The 12822-nt window shown below is 36.9% G+C and overlaps 1 protein-coding gene across 1 annotated transcript; it reads right to left on the reverse strand.

The window, feature by feature from the left end:
- Positions 1–833: 833 nt before the first annotated feature.
- LOC112933442 (microtubule-associated protein 9-like) lies at positions 834–11858 on the reverse strand. The gene is made up of 7 exons (XM_072724896.1): positions 11787–11858; positions 10392–10560; positions 9373–9462; positions 7876–8037; positions 7599–7744; positions 7302–7434; positions 834–4577 (listed from the first exon to the last, which is right to left on the reverse strand). The coding sequence occupies exons 1-7, from the start codon at positions 11834–11836 to the stop codon at positions 4455–4457; spliced, it is 873 nt and encodes a 290-aa protein (XP_072580997.1). The 5' UTR covers positions 11837–11858; the 3' UTR covers positions 834–4454.
- Positions 11859–12822: the final 964 nt, after the last annotated feature.

Here is a 12822-nt window from a genome sequence, read left to right on the forward strand (position 1 = left end):
TAAAAGCTGGAAGAGGACAAAATATGTTCATTATGATTATTTTGGGGAGATGGGAATGAGTTATTTTTGCTATATGCACTAAGTATTTGATAATTTTATAATTACATTACCTTTGTAATTTGTGTAGTATTTCAAGTAAGAGAAGTTTGAATTCAAATTTTCAGTCATTTTTGAAGATTTTCAGTCATTTCTAGCAGAAGGTATATCAGCATAATTATTATTTCATCTTTAAAAAATTCTGGTATAGTTAACATAGTGTTATATTAATATCAGGTATACAGCATAGTGGCCCAACAGTTTTTTTTTTTTTTTGATTTTATTTACTTGAGAGAGAGAGTGGAGGCGCGCACAAGGATGGGAGCGGCAGGAGGAGGAGCAGAGCAGGAAGTCAGACTCAGACTCCATCTAGGGACTCTGGGATCATGACCTCAGCCGAAGGCCAATGCTCAACCAACTGAGCCACCCAGGTGCCCAGTGATTCAACAATTTTGTACATAACTCCGTGCTCATCGTGATCGGTGTACTCTTAATTCCCTTCACCTATTTCACCCGTCCCCTCACCCACCTCCCCTCTGGTAACCTTCTGCTTATTCTCATAGTTAAGAGTGTGGTGTTTTGGTTTATCCTTTTTTTCTCTTTGTTTTAGTAAGTTCTATGTGAATGAAATCACAGGGTATTTGTCTTTCTCTGACTGGGTTATTTTGCTTAACATTATACTCTCCATCCATGTTGCTGCAAATGGCAATGATTGTTAGCCCACAAATAAAACTAATACCACATTCTCCAAAATCATGAAATGAATTCTGGCGCAATCAATAAATAATATCACCCAATAACTCTTGAATGGCTAACTTTAATTAAGTGTAACATGAAGTATGCTACTAAAAAGCAGACATTAAATACATCTCAAGTAATTCTTAAAACAACATCCTAAATTTAATACCAATAATTTAGTTAACATTATACAATTACATGTAACATGTTTCAAAATAATCAAATCACATAAAATTTTAAGACAACAAGAATTCAGGGCAGTCACCAGTGAAGCATTTACATAGCATTCATTATTCGGTCAGCCAAGGTACCTAGGAAGTCGGGCAACTGATATAGATTCTGGAAGCTCACAGGTTGGAATACCTGCTAATATAGCACTATTGGAATTAGAGCCAAGATGACATCGGGAAAATTTGTTTTCTGTACTAGATTTTTCTTGGGAACTACTTTGACTAACATGCAATTTCCCCCATTTTGTGAAATTCCTTTTTCTCATTGTGTCTTCGCCTGTGACTCAGGGCTTGAGAACCATCAGTACTCTCCCACCCATGAAGTAGTAACAAAGGTGCCCAGAGAGGTGCCCCAACCCTTGACCTGGTGGGGTTATGGGAAGGCACTGAAGGATAAGGGACCATCTGAGAGGATCAAAATGAACTAAGTCCATAATGAACATGGTTATGGAAGTTAGCGTGACATCTTTCACCAGGTTCTCAGAACTATGTGGAGTGGTGGGCAGGTTACAACTAGAAAACTGGACACCTGATTTCTAACTCCAGAATCTTATGATTAGTGGTATGGGTTCCGGCATGTCACTTGTCTGGTTCAACTTAGAGCACTTGAGGCAGTTTTATTAAACTATTAAACCTTCCAGATGCACTTAGAGTTTTATCACTCTAAGTTAATACAACTCTGGACCTTAGCTATTATCAGCTAGTGCTTTGGCCACAGTGAAAAATATCAGTTTTAATACCATTCAAAACAATAACATTTTCAAAATGTGATGCGATACAAACCCCTGGAATGTTATGGTCCCTGAACAACTCTTATCTTTTAAGAGAACTGCCTCTTCCTTCTGATCTAAAATGCCATATAGTTTCTCTTTATTTATGTAACACTGCTTTCTTGGTTGTTATGGAAAATACATTATTTATAAAATATGACTTTTTGTCTTGAAATGTAAATTTATAGGCAAATTGTTTTCAGCTTTGTTTTAAAATATTCATTAAATTCCTACTTTCTTTGCTCCGAAGTGTCAGCATTCCAGTGATTAATACAATTTACAAAACTAGAAGTTTAAACTGTAAATCTATAGGCTTTTAATATCCTTAATTTGAATTTTAATTCATCCATATTAAAGTTCCCCATTTGAGGGTTATGATTTGCTGGGTCTTTGCAAACATCTCAGTTTTCCTTTTCATCCTACTTTACAAGCAGTGGTAAGAAATTAGAATTTAGATTTCCTTTTAGGAACTCCCTAATATGGGTCATCTCCATATTCTCCTTTGAGTGCTAGACTGGCCAGGAAATCACAGATTTCTTCTTGTATGCTAAAAATATACGTCCAAAAACCCACCCATGTTAACCTATTCACATCGTGAAGTGGGGAAATGCAGGGCTCTTGACAGTAAAGAAATGAAAACAATGCCATGTGCTTACATTAATTAGTAATTTCACCCAGTGCTCACAAGAATTGAGAAGTGGTAACAGCAAGCCACTAAACAGGATAATAGAGCAGAAAATAATTGGGAAGTTTAAGTAAATATTTAACGTGAAATTTATGACACATACATTTATGATCTCATAATCTTTTTTCCTCTTACTTCCCTGGAATCTGCAAATACCTTTTTAGCTGTGAATAGCTAATTCAATACCATAAACAACGATTCATTTGGGTGGGCACTATATACATATTTGGTGAAAAAAAAGAGGAGCTAAATCCCATATGATAATACACACTGAGTATTAAGAATTTCAATTTCATGAAGTATTCTCCTGGTTCCTGGAGGTATAAAGCAGCTTTTAGTTTTGTTCATAATTTTAAAACAAACTTATCTGTAGCAGTGACGTGATCTTAGAAAGTCACCCACGACACCTTTATCCTGCACACAAAGCACAAGGAAGTTAATCCTCACAGTGGAACCTCCTGAATGACTATCTCAAAGCCTACATTCCACAACCTGCTGGCTTTCCTGATATTCTAATACTAGATACAAGGCATTTGATGAATTCTTTAAATATTATGGACTCTTCTTTCATTTTACAGATCCAATAAACTTGACCATCTCTAATAATAAACAAATACTTGGTAAAGGAAAGATGATCTCCAGATAACAATACATGACTTCAAGATCTGAGAGGTAAAATGTGTTTGGAAATACAGAGCATAAAAATGAGCATATGGATTCTGGGAGGGAGAAAGACTTAATTCTAATCCCAACTCAGTCACATGCTAAATATATGGCACGTTATTTGTCCGAGTCTCAGTATTTTTTATCTGCAAAATAACACGACAGTGAGTAAGTATTAGAATGATAAGAATTCACATTTGTAAAGATCCAGCAGAGAGCATACATTAGGTGCTTAATAATAAGAGTTATTTTCATCCATCGTTGCATCGCATCATTGGCTAAAGTAGTCTTTCAGCTCTGAGCGCATACATTTGGCCTGTGATAAAGTAGCTGACCAGTTCAACTAGGAGTCCAATTAAGCAGTGATCAAATAAATAAATATTCTTTGGGAATTTTCTACAAATTGCCTTCCTATACAGCTATCTTCTAAATATAAGCTAGAAGACTCTGGAATAAGCTAAGAGATCAAAAATTGCCTTTATCACCTTTATGGCTTTAGTCTGGAAAAAACTATTAACAGTGATAAATGACCTTGAACTCTTATGGAATTGCCATAACTTTCCTGGAAGTCTATCACTACCAAGAAATGGATATTTTTTGATACCACTGAAATAATAAAGTGCGCTAGAATTCAGAAGACAATTTCAGAGGTCTACTCACTATAAAGTCCCTATGATTGTCACGTTAAGTCTGGGACAGATAAAACTCATCTTAAAATAGAAGGCAAACTTCTTAAATAAAATGCCTTGATTTGAGTTCTACTGAACTACTGCCTCAACTGACCAAAACTCTTAACTTGCACAGTGCAAGTGCAACTGCTCAAGGCAAAGCTAAAAATCAGTTTTAGAAATAAAAAATATATGTGTGACTATATATATATTTATATATTTATATGCATACCCCCAGTGAGGATTCCCTTTAAAACCTGAATCTAGGTGCACAATCATTCACAGATTCAATTTTTTCTATGACTGTAGTACCCAGATGGATTCCTTTTTATTCTGGGGAATAAATACACTTAAATACCATGCAAAGCTTAGGGGAAAGTGATCATGGATCATCTTACTGTAAGGACTCTAGGGACATGATGAAGGGTCATTTGAATGGTAAGAGCAATCTGATTATTAGCTTCTCGTTTGAGGCAGTTTTTACCTTCAGTTCAAAAAATGCTTGCAATTATTTTACCGATTAAACCCCAAATCATCTTTTCCATGGTCAATGGAAACAGCTGGCATTTAATTAAAATAGAGTCTTTTAACTATAACTAATTGAATAAATAGTGACTAAAATGGTGAATTGATAAATAACTAAGTAGTGTAAAAATAAGAATCATCAAAACACTTTTGAGAACACAGTTCTGCTTGGAGGGCTCCAAGGAGGAAGTGCCTCATTTTCAAGAAAGGAATGACGCTTCTTTTGTTTTCGTTCAATTCTTTCCTGCCTTTCTTTCTTTTCCTAAAGAGAAAAATAGAAAACTAAAAATTTATATACACATGTGAACATTATTTTCAAAACAGGTTGCTTGCTGAAGAACAAAGAAATGTATTATAAGACATTTAAATGTCATTTCCTACTTAATTGAAAGGAATAACGGCTAGATAATATTGCTCACTTATAAGTATACCACCAACAGGTATTAATGCCTAATCACTTATTTTTTAATATTAAAAGTGATATTTAAACAAAATTATGAAAAAATGAGAAAAGACCTATAACTGCATAACCCAAAGAGAATAATTATGAGAAGTTACTGATGACTTTCTGAGAACAGATTCTCAGAGCTCAATTTACTGCAAAGGTTGAATATGTCATGATAACAACTTACCACCATTTGTTAACCTATTTTTGTTGCTGTCGAAAACATGATGGGGTTTTTTCCCCACACAAAGACAATACTATAAACACTCCTGTTTGATTCCTTGTACTTACAAGTCAAGATTTTCTCTCCATGTATATGCCTAGGAGTGAAACTGCTGGTCTGCATATACGAATATGTTCAACTTTCCTGGGAAATGACTGATTTTTCAAAGCAGCTGTAGGAATCCACCCTCCAAGCAGCCCTGCACTGACTTTTTATGTTAATGAATTAATGATTTTAAATTCCGTTTCTATTCCTGTTTTCCTTTATTATTTCTACAGCACTTTCCAGGTTAGAAAAGTAAAGTATCTTATCTCCATGAGACCAGATAGTTTTTTTTTTTTTAAGATTTTATTTATTTATTCATGAGACACACACGCTATCTCCATGAGACCAGATAGTTTTTTTTTTTTTTTAAGATTTTATTTATTTATTCATGAGACACACACACACAGAGGCAGTGACACAGGCAGAGGAAGCAGCAGCTCCTCGCAAGAAGCCCAATGTGGGACTCGTTCCTGGGACCCCAGGATCACGCCATGAGCTGAGGGCCGATGCTCAACTGCTGAGCCAGCCAGGCATCCTGATAGGGTTTTATTTTCTTTCAGTTCTTCTATTGTTTGGCATTTTATATTTAATGCTTTAGGGCTTTTGACATTTCTATTTCTGTAGGGTAATTCTCTGAAGTGATTTCATGTCCAAATGTCACTCAGATAACCCAAGTTATAATTTCCTGCATCTATTAATTTGTGTTACTTTAGTATATAGCTCATCCTTACTTGTAACCCGTTCTGAAAAGTCCTGGGGGGGGGGGGGGTCTATTATTTTACTGGTATTATACCGCTTTGATTTGTGTTCATTCACTCAACTGTTAAGCCCTGAGATCCTACTCTGGGTCAAGCAGTATACTGGGGGCCACGCATAAAGTGATTCTAAAATGTAAACACATAGATTCGGTCCTTGCCCCTCAGGTTATTTTCAAAATGGGCAGTTAATAAACAACAGATGATTTCAAATTGTGAGAATTTCTAAGGAACATAAAATTGTTGTGATTGTTAAGGAACAAAAACACTTTCAAAGAAGAGTGGATTCAGGGGGGATCCCTGGGTGGCTCAGGGGTTTGGCGCCTGTCTTTCGTCGGGGGTGCAGTCCCGGGGTCCCAGGATCGAGTTCCAGATCAGGCTCCCTGCATGGAGCCTGCTTCTCCCTCTGCCTGTGTCTCTGCCTCTCTCTACCATGAATAAATGAATAAAATCTTAAAAAAAAAACAAAAACAAGAAAACTGGATTCAGAGAAAGTCACTTTAAAGTGAGAAAAGATGGATAAGACAAGCCCCTTGTGGTAGGCATCAAGGAGAGAACGTTTCAGTCAAGCAAACAGTATGTGTGAGGACTTAGACATATGGGAGAGACGTGGGGTGTGAGAGGCCACGACAGAGCCATCGTGAGCCACCGAGACTCCAACGGGGCAGAAGACAAGACGGGGGACCAGAGGAGAATACAGAGGCGGGTGAGTGAGAATCCTACTGGATTCTAAACCCAACAGAGCAATTGTACACGTTTTGATTCCTGCGGCACGTGATGTGCTAACCACTCATAGGAATGCGCCACCCCCTCGAGTAAAATACTTATTCATATGAATGCATTACTTAGTCAAAACTTGATAATCGTGCATATTTATGATGAAATTTAAAGAAAGAAAACAGTACTTTGCTTAACATTAATGAAAAGAAACTATCAACCTAAGTACACTGAAACAAAAAACATAAAAAAGAAAATAATGTTAAGTCCGCCTTGACATTTCCTCCCAAACTTCCTACTGACTTTTTTTCACTTAAAAACACCAAAATGAGACCTTATCCTTGAGGTCATCAGAAAGATGAAAAGACAACTTAAAGGATGGAACAACCTTCCCACCATTCAATTCAGCACTACTGTGTGTCGTGACCAGTCCCACCTAAAACAGTCTGGCAGGCAGGCAGCATGCACTTGGCAGCGTCCCATGATTTCTGACATGACGGTCATTGCGAAGTCATTGCAAGAGTCAGTGTTTGGTAAGTGACTGCATGTGGGGATGTGGTTAAGGAAGAGTATGATGCCTGAATTTTTAAGTCTGAGGGCTTGAGGGTAGAGTAGAGGCGTCAACAGAAAAGAGGAAATCAAAGACAATATGACAGACTTGGGGAGAGAACAGATTCCACAAGGAAGCTTCAGATAGGAATGGCCAGTAGGCAAGAGGCACAGAGAACCGGAATTAGGGACAGAAAAGTCACGAATAAAGTGCATTCACAAGGCACAAGTGCATTCCCAGACAACACCTACCAGCCATTTTTCATATTCATCAATAGCTTGTTTATCTTTATCCTTTTTCTCTGCTCTTTTCAGTTCTTCTCTTCTCTTCTCATTTATTTTCTCTTTCTCCTTTTCTTTGAAAAAAGCATCCTTCCTTTCATTCCTGCGTAGGATAATATAAAACACTGGACAGTTAAAGGGGAGAATGAAGTTTCTGCAGTAATGAGATGGCAATGCATTGGTAAGTGTGAAGCATATAATCTTTTTAGGAGCCTCCAGTGTTATTCACTTGAAAGCTATCAAAATAGCTCTCACTTGACCTCTTACCATTTCTCAACGGCTGTTAGGTTATCTTTCCTTTTCTCAGCAATTGTTTCCTCCTCTTTCTGCTTCTTTGCTCTTTCATATTCTCTCTCCTTTTTATTTTTCTCTCTAAGATATTCCATCTTTTTCTCTTTCCATCGTTCAAAGGCCTAAAAAAGTTCATAACGATTCTCTTATTTACTGTGAAAAAGGATCAAGGAAAGAGAGAAACAGCTAGACACAAATGCAGGTGTCTGATATGGTGAAATGATGACTGCGGGGACTCCAAGCCACTGAGTACCTGCAGCGCCTCCCCCTTTCTGGCAGCATTTTCTTCCTCTGTTTTCTTCTTGTTTTTTTCCTCGAGCCTTTTTTGGGCAGCTATTTTCTTTGCTTCCTTTTCTTTCATAGCCTTCCAGGCCTCAAAGGATGCTAATGCTTCTTCTCTCTTAGCAGCTCTTTTCTGTTTCAAGAAAATAAAAGACAGTGAGACGTGTGTGTATAAACGGACGGAGACAGGTAGATACGACACACACGTATGGATTGTGCTGAACTCCCTTCATAGTCATCATTTGGAGACATTGTTTTGCAGAGCAGGTGACTCATTTAGAATAGTTTAGACAAGCTGATTTGGAAAAAAAAAATGTTACCAGAACTATTCATTGCATTTTAAAATATCCTTTTCTAAAACCATTTATCTGCTATGAGAGAGACCTCTTTTTTGGAAGCGTACTAAAATGTTATCTAAATAAACTGGAAAGGCTGAGCGCTCCTGCAAAATTCTCATAAGGAAACATTCCATCACAAGAAAAGTATCAGGAAAGTTACAGGTTTATAAAGTAAGTCAGAGTGAGGTAACCCGGCCAAGGCACTTAGGAAGCCAAAATAGATCTTTGCTTTGAACCTGAGTTTTGGTGGACATCAAATCATAAGATTGCTACAACATAAGCAGAGCCCAGATACTGAACCTGTATGTTGGTGAGCATACGGTAGGTATGTTATTCCTTGACTTACCTCCATCCAATCCCATACTATCCTTTGCCTAATAATACTGTGTAATGTTACATGGCATAAAGCCTTACAAAGAGAAGACACGATTTAGGAGTAAAGGTACAAGCTACCTCCACGTGGTGTGAAGATCACACGGGAAGGTGTGTGGCACTGAGCACAGCCCCCTAACAATGCCAACGTGTTGACGGGGGGTACCTCCTGGAGGGCTGCTCCACGCAGCACCATGCATGTGGGAAGTAGGCTTCTTTCTAAGTCCATTGTAGTGTCGGACAGCACAGGAAAGGCACTTTAGTTAGAAGATGGGAGGGAACTAAGCAGGGTGTAGGCCACCAGGCCTACATGGAGACTGAAGTTGGGTCAAGAGCTCACATAAGAGCTGGTCTTAAAGACACATATAAAATTCAAGACGGAAAAGAGGAAAACTGGAGGTGGATGTTTGATGACCCTTCCCATTCTTGGCTAAGTCATAAGACTGAAGTCAGTTTTTAATAGTGAAAAGTGAAGTAAGAGTTATTAGGTGGTCAGAGGCAATCACATGTTCCTAATCAGTAGTGTCAGATCTATTCCACACACACAAAATGTGTATCTGTGTATCTGTTTCCTTGCAAGATGATTATATTTATGTCAAACTGAAATGTATGGAGTACCAGAAAGGAAATCAGAAATCCATTCTTTTATATACATGTTATTTTGCCATTTAAAAACCATCGGCTTTAGAAATGTTACTGAGAGATATTTTACTGACTTAAAAATCCAGAAAAACTTCCACTTCTATATGTCAGATTACCTGTTCAATTTGGATCCTTAAGTTCTCACTTTCAATTGTTTTAATTCTGTGCATTTCATATAAATACACATTTTTCTTTTCTAACCACTCCTGAGAAAATAATAAAAAAGTATATAATGATCAGTTTCCCAAATGAATTATTCTTATCCATTCTTTCTGAAATACTATAAATTTTTAAAAGGAAAACAAAATTTAGAAATTCCATATAAGCCAGTATCATGCTTCCTTTTTGTGATAATATTCTAATACATAAAGATGAGCATAAGTTAAGAAAAATATGTTATCTTTCTTAGTTTTAACAACAGACTTCAAAGATTGAATATAATGGCTACATAAGTTAACGTTTTTTCTCCAAAATTTGTAAGTACAATTTTTTAAAGTGTAATGTTTTGTATAACAAACAAGACCAAAAAAAGAACCTCTTTTGGAATTGTGAAGACAAATCAAGAAAGTCTTTTCTTCTGTAAGCTTAATGAAATTACAAGGCCCAGGACAAAATTCAAACTCTTTTTGTTCTTAACAATATACATTTTAAGAAGAAAAAGTATAAAAACATATATAGACATTAGACACATTTTTGTGTCTACTGTATTTTTATAAAGTGCTGTGGCATATTCTCTTAAACAACTATGATCAGTTAAGCAAAGCTTGGAAGGAAATAATTTAGTAAAAATAACTCTGGGTTGCTCAGATATTATAAAGGAAAATCTTTTCTTTTTTTAAGATTTTATTTATTTATTCATGAGAGACACACAGAGAGGCACAGACACAGGCAGAGGGAAAATCAGGCTCCCTCTGGGGAGCCTGATGTGGGACTCGATCCCAGGACCCCGGGATCATGACCTGAGCCAAAGGCAGATGCTCAACCGCTGAACCACCCAGGCATCCCTATAAAGGAAAATCTTTTCCAATAGGGGAAATATTAAACCACGATGTCTGACAGGGTCATTTATTCCTTGGTGAACGGGTAACCTTGTTATGCAATCAGTTCATTTTTTTGTTAAATGTTTTCCTTTTACCTGATAAACAGCCACCCTTATGCTATCTGCTCTTTCAGGTTCTATGTTCTGTTTCTGTGAGGGCTTTTGGTCCAGGACTTTCAAAGTCCCTAAGTAGTGAGAAGAGGTAGTTGTCGATGGAGGTCTCCGTATAGAACTAGATTTCTTTAAAACCTCAGGGGTCATTAATCTGAAAAGATCCAAATAAATGAAAATAAAATATTACAGTTGCACTTGGTAGAAGAAAAATTCATCAGAAAATTCATTAGAATATACAACTGCTATATTTGAAATTACATTGTAAATTAATAAATTATAAGTACTTTGAAAGGGATGATAAAAAAGGAAAATGATGATAGTCTCTTCTTAGTCTACTAAGAGTTTCAAACTGCTATTTCTAGATATTGTAATTAGAACATTTTTAAGAAATATGGACTATGTCTAAAAGTTATATGGAAAAAATAATATTAATAAAGTAGATTTAATCATCTACTTTACTTATTGTATCATGATGTTACAAAAAATAACTCTAAATATAAAGTTAGAATAGCATCCTCTATTTCAGGAGTTGGCAGGAAAATATTGCCCATGATCCAGTTTTGTACAGTTTGATCATTTCGTGAGTTTATTGCACCACAGAGATTTCCCTGCCACAACAGCAGAACTGAGTAGTTACAACAGGGACTGTCTGGCCTACAAAGTCTAACACATGTACTAACTGGCAATTTACAGTTAAAGTTTGCTGGGTCTTGTTTTATTTGATTAATGATAATTTAAAAGAGAAGGTTTGATTAGCATTTATGAGGGAGACATTCATTATCTTCAGTGTGAATGAAGCAATTTAGAGTCCGATCTTTTTTTTTTAATTTAAGATTTTATTTATTTATTCAGAGAGAGAGAAAGGCAGAGACACAGGCAGAGAGAGAAGCAGGCTCCATGCAGGGAGCCTGATGCGGGACTTGATCCCAGGATCCCAGGAACATGCCCTGAGCCCGAGGCAGATGCCCAACCATTGATCCACTCAGGCATCCCGAGTCTTATCATTTTAATAAATCAACTTAGTCCATATAATCTCAAGGTTTTAAGTACAATTTTCATGTGTTAGGCAAAGATACCTAATAGAGAAGTGTAATAATGCTGGACACTGGCTTCATTACTGTATATCATCTTCGGAAAAACAGCAAAGAAACGCTACCCATTAGGAATGTACAGTACGGGGAACCCCTAATCAACTCCTTTACATAAAAGCATATGATCAGCTGAGGGATTTTATCATGATGTGACTACTTCATTCATTTCATGAGATGGGAGTTTAATGAAAATCAAATAATACAAATGAAGTTCACTTTATGTCTAAGTTAAAACTAGCTTTGTTGAACATAAACTCATAAATGAGGGATACCGAAAGTTTATTACCTGCCAGAGGCACTGGACGCTCTATTATTTGTTGACTTTTTATTCTTCATATTTCTATCTTCAACTGTTTTCTGTAAAATAGAATATATCATAGATGGATTATTCACCATAAGTATCACAGTTAGGTTTAGGGCCAAACTGCCAGGAAATCAATGTTTCTAAAGCATCTACTATGCATCGAGTACAGTGGTCGCTGAAAGCAAATAAGGAAACTACATTTTAGAGGGTTGAGGGACATGAAACACCCAACAGATGTGAGTCATGAAGGAGATAAACTAGGGCGAGGGGTTACTATAATGACAGTGATCAGGGAAGGCTTCCCTGAGGTCTTGACAGCTACGCTAAGACAAATGATGGGAAGAAAGGAGCCCCGGGAAGGAAGGTCTATGGAAAGAAAAGCAGCGAATGCTAAGAGCCTGATAGTTTTGAGAAACAGAAAAAGGTGAACGATGCTGAAGCACAGTGAATAGCAGTGAGAATGGACAAATAAATGGTCAGAGAAGCAATCATGTGAGGTCATGAGGAACTGGGGTGGAGTCTGCATTTTATTCTTCTGATGACAATCCAACCAAGAGACCTTAGCAGGGGAATGATGTAATTCTGACTTGAAGAAGATCCCTCCGGAGGGAATAAAGACAAAGCCAAGGACTCAAAACAGATGTTATGATCTCACCTGCTATATAGAGATTGCCTGTTGTTCTTAGAACTGCATCTATTAGACTCTGTCAGACATTTCTAGGATCCTGTCTATACATTCCAGAATACCCTTCTTTTTAAGGAGTAACTACTCTATTTTACAAAGACAGGTGTTAGTTTGTGTTGAAGTGACAGCACAGATGTAAGCACTTTGCTAACTTACCATGAGTGACTTTTCCTAGGAAAGTGGTTACGAACAATATACCTGGAACGTGTTTTAATGAACCTTCTCCATAAATTGTAATACCAAGTGCAAATATTCTGTATTATAAATGTCCTATTCAACCACAAGTTTTCAAGTAGCACCGTTATCTTCCCTGACAGTAAGTATACATGGCCA

This window comes from Vulpes vulpes, chromosome 10 (genome assembly GCF_048418805.1).
Source record: "Vulpes vulpes isolate BD-2025 chromosome 10, VulVul3, whole genome shotgun sequence".
Classification (NCBI taxonomy): domain Eukaryota; kingdom Metazoa; phylum Chordata; class Mammalia; order Carnivora; family Canidae; genus Vulpes; species Vulpes vulpes.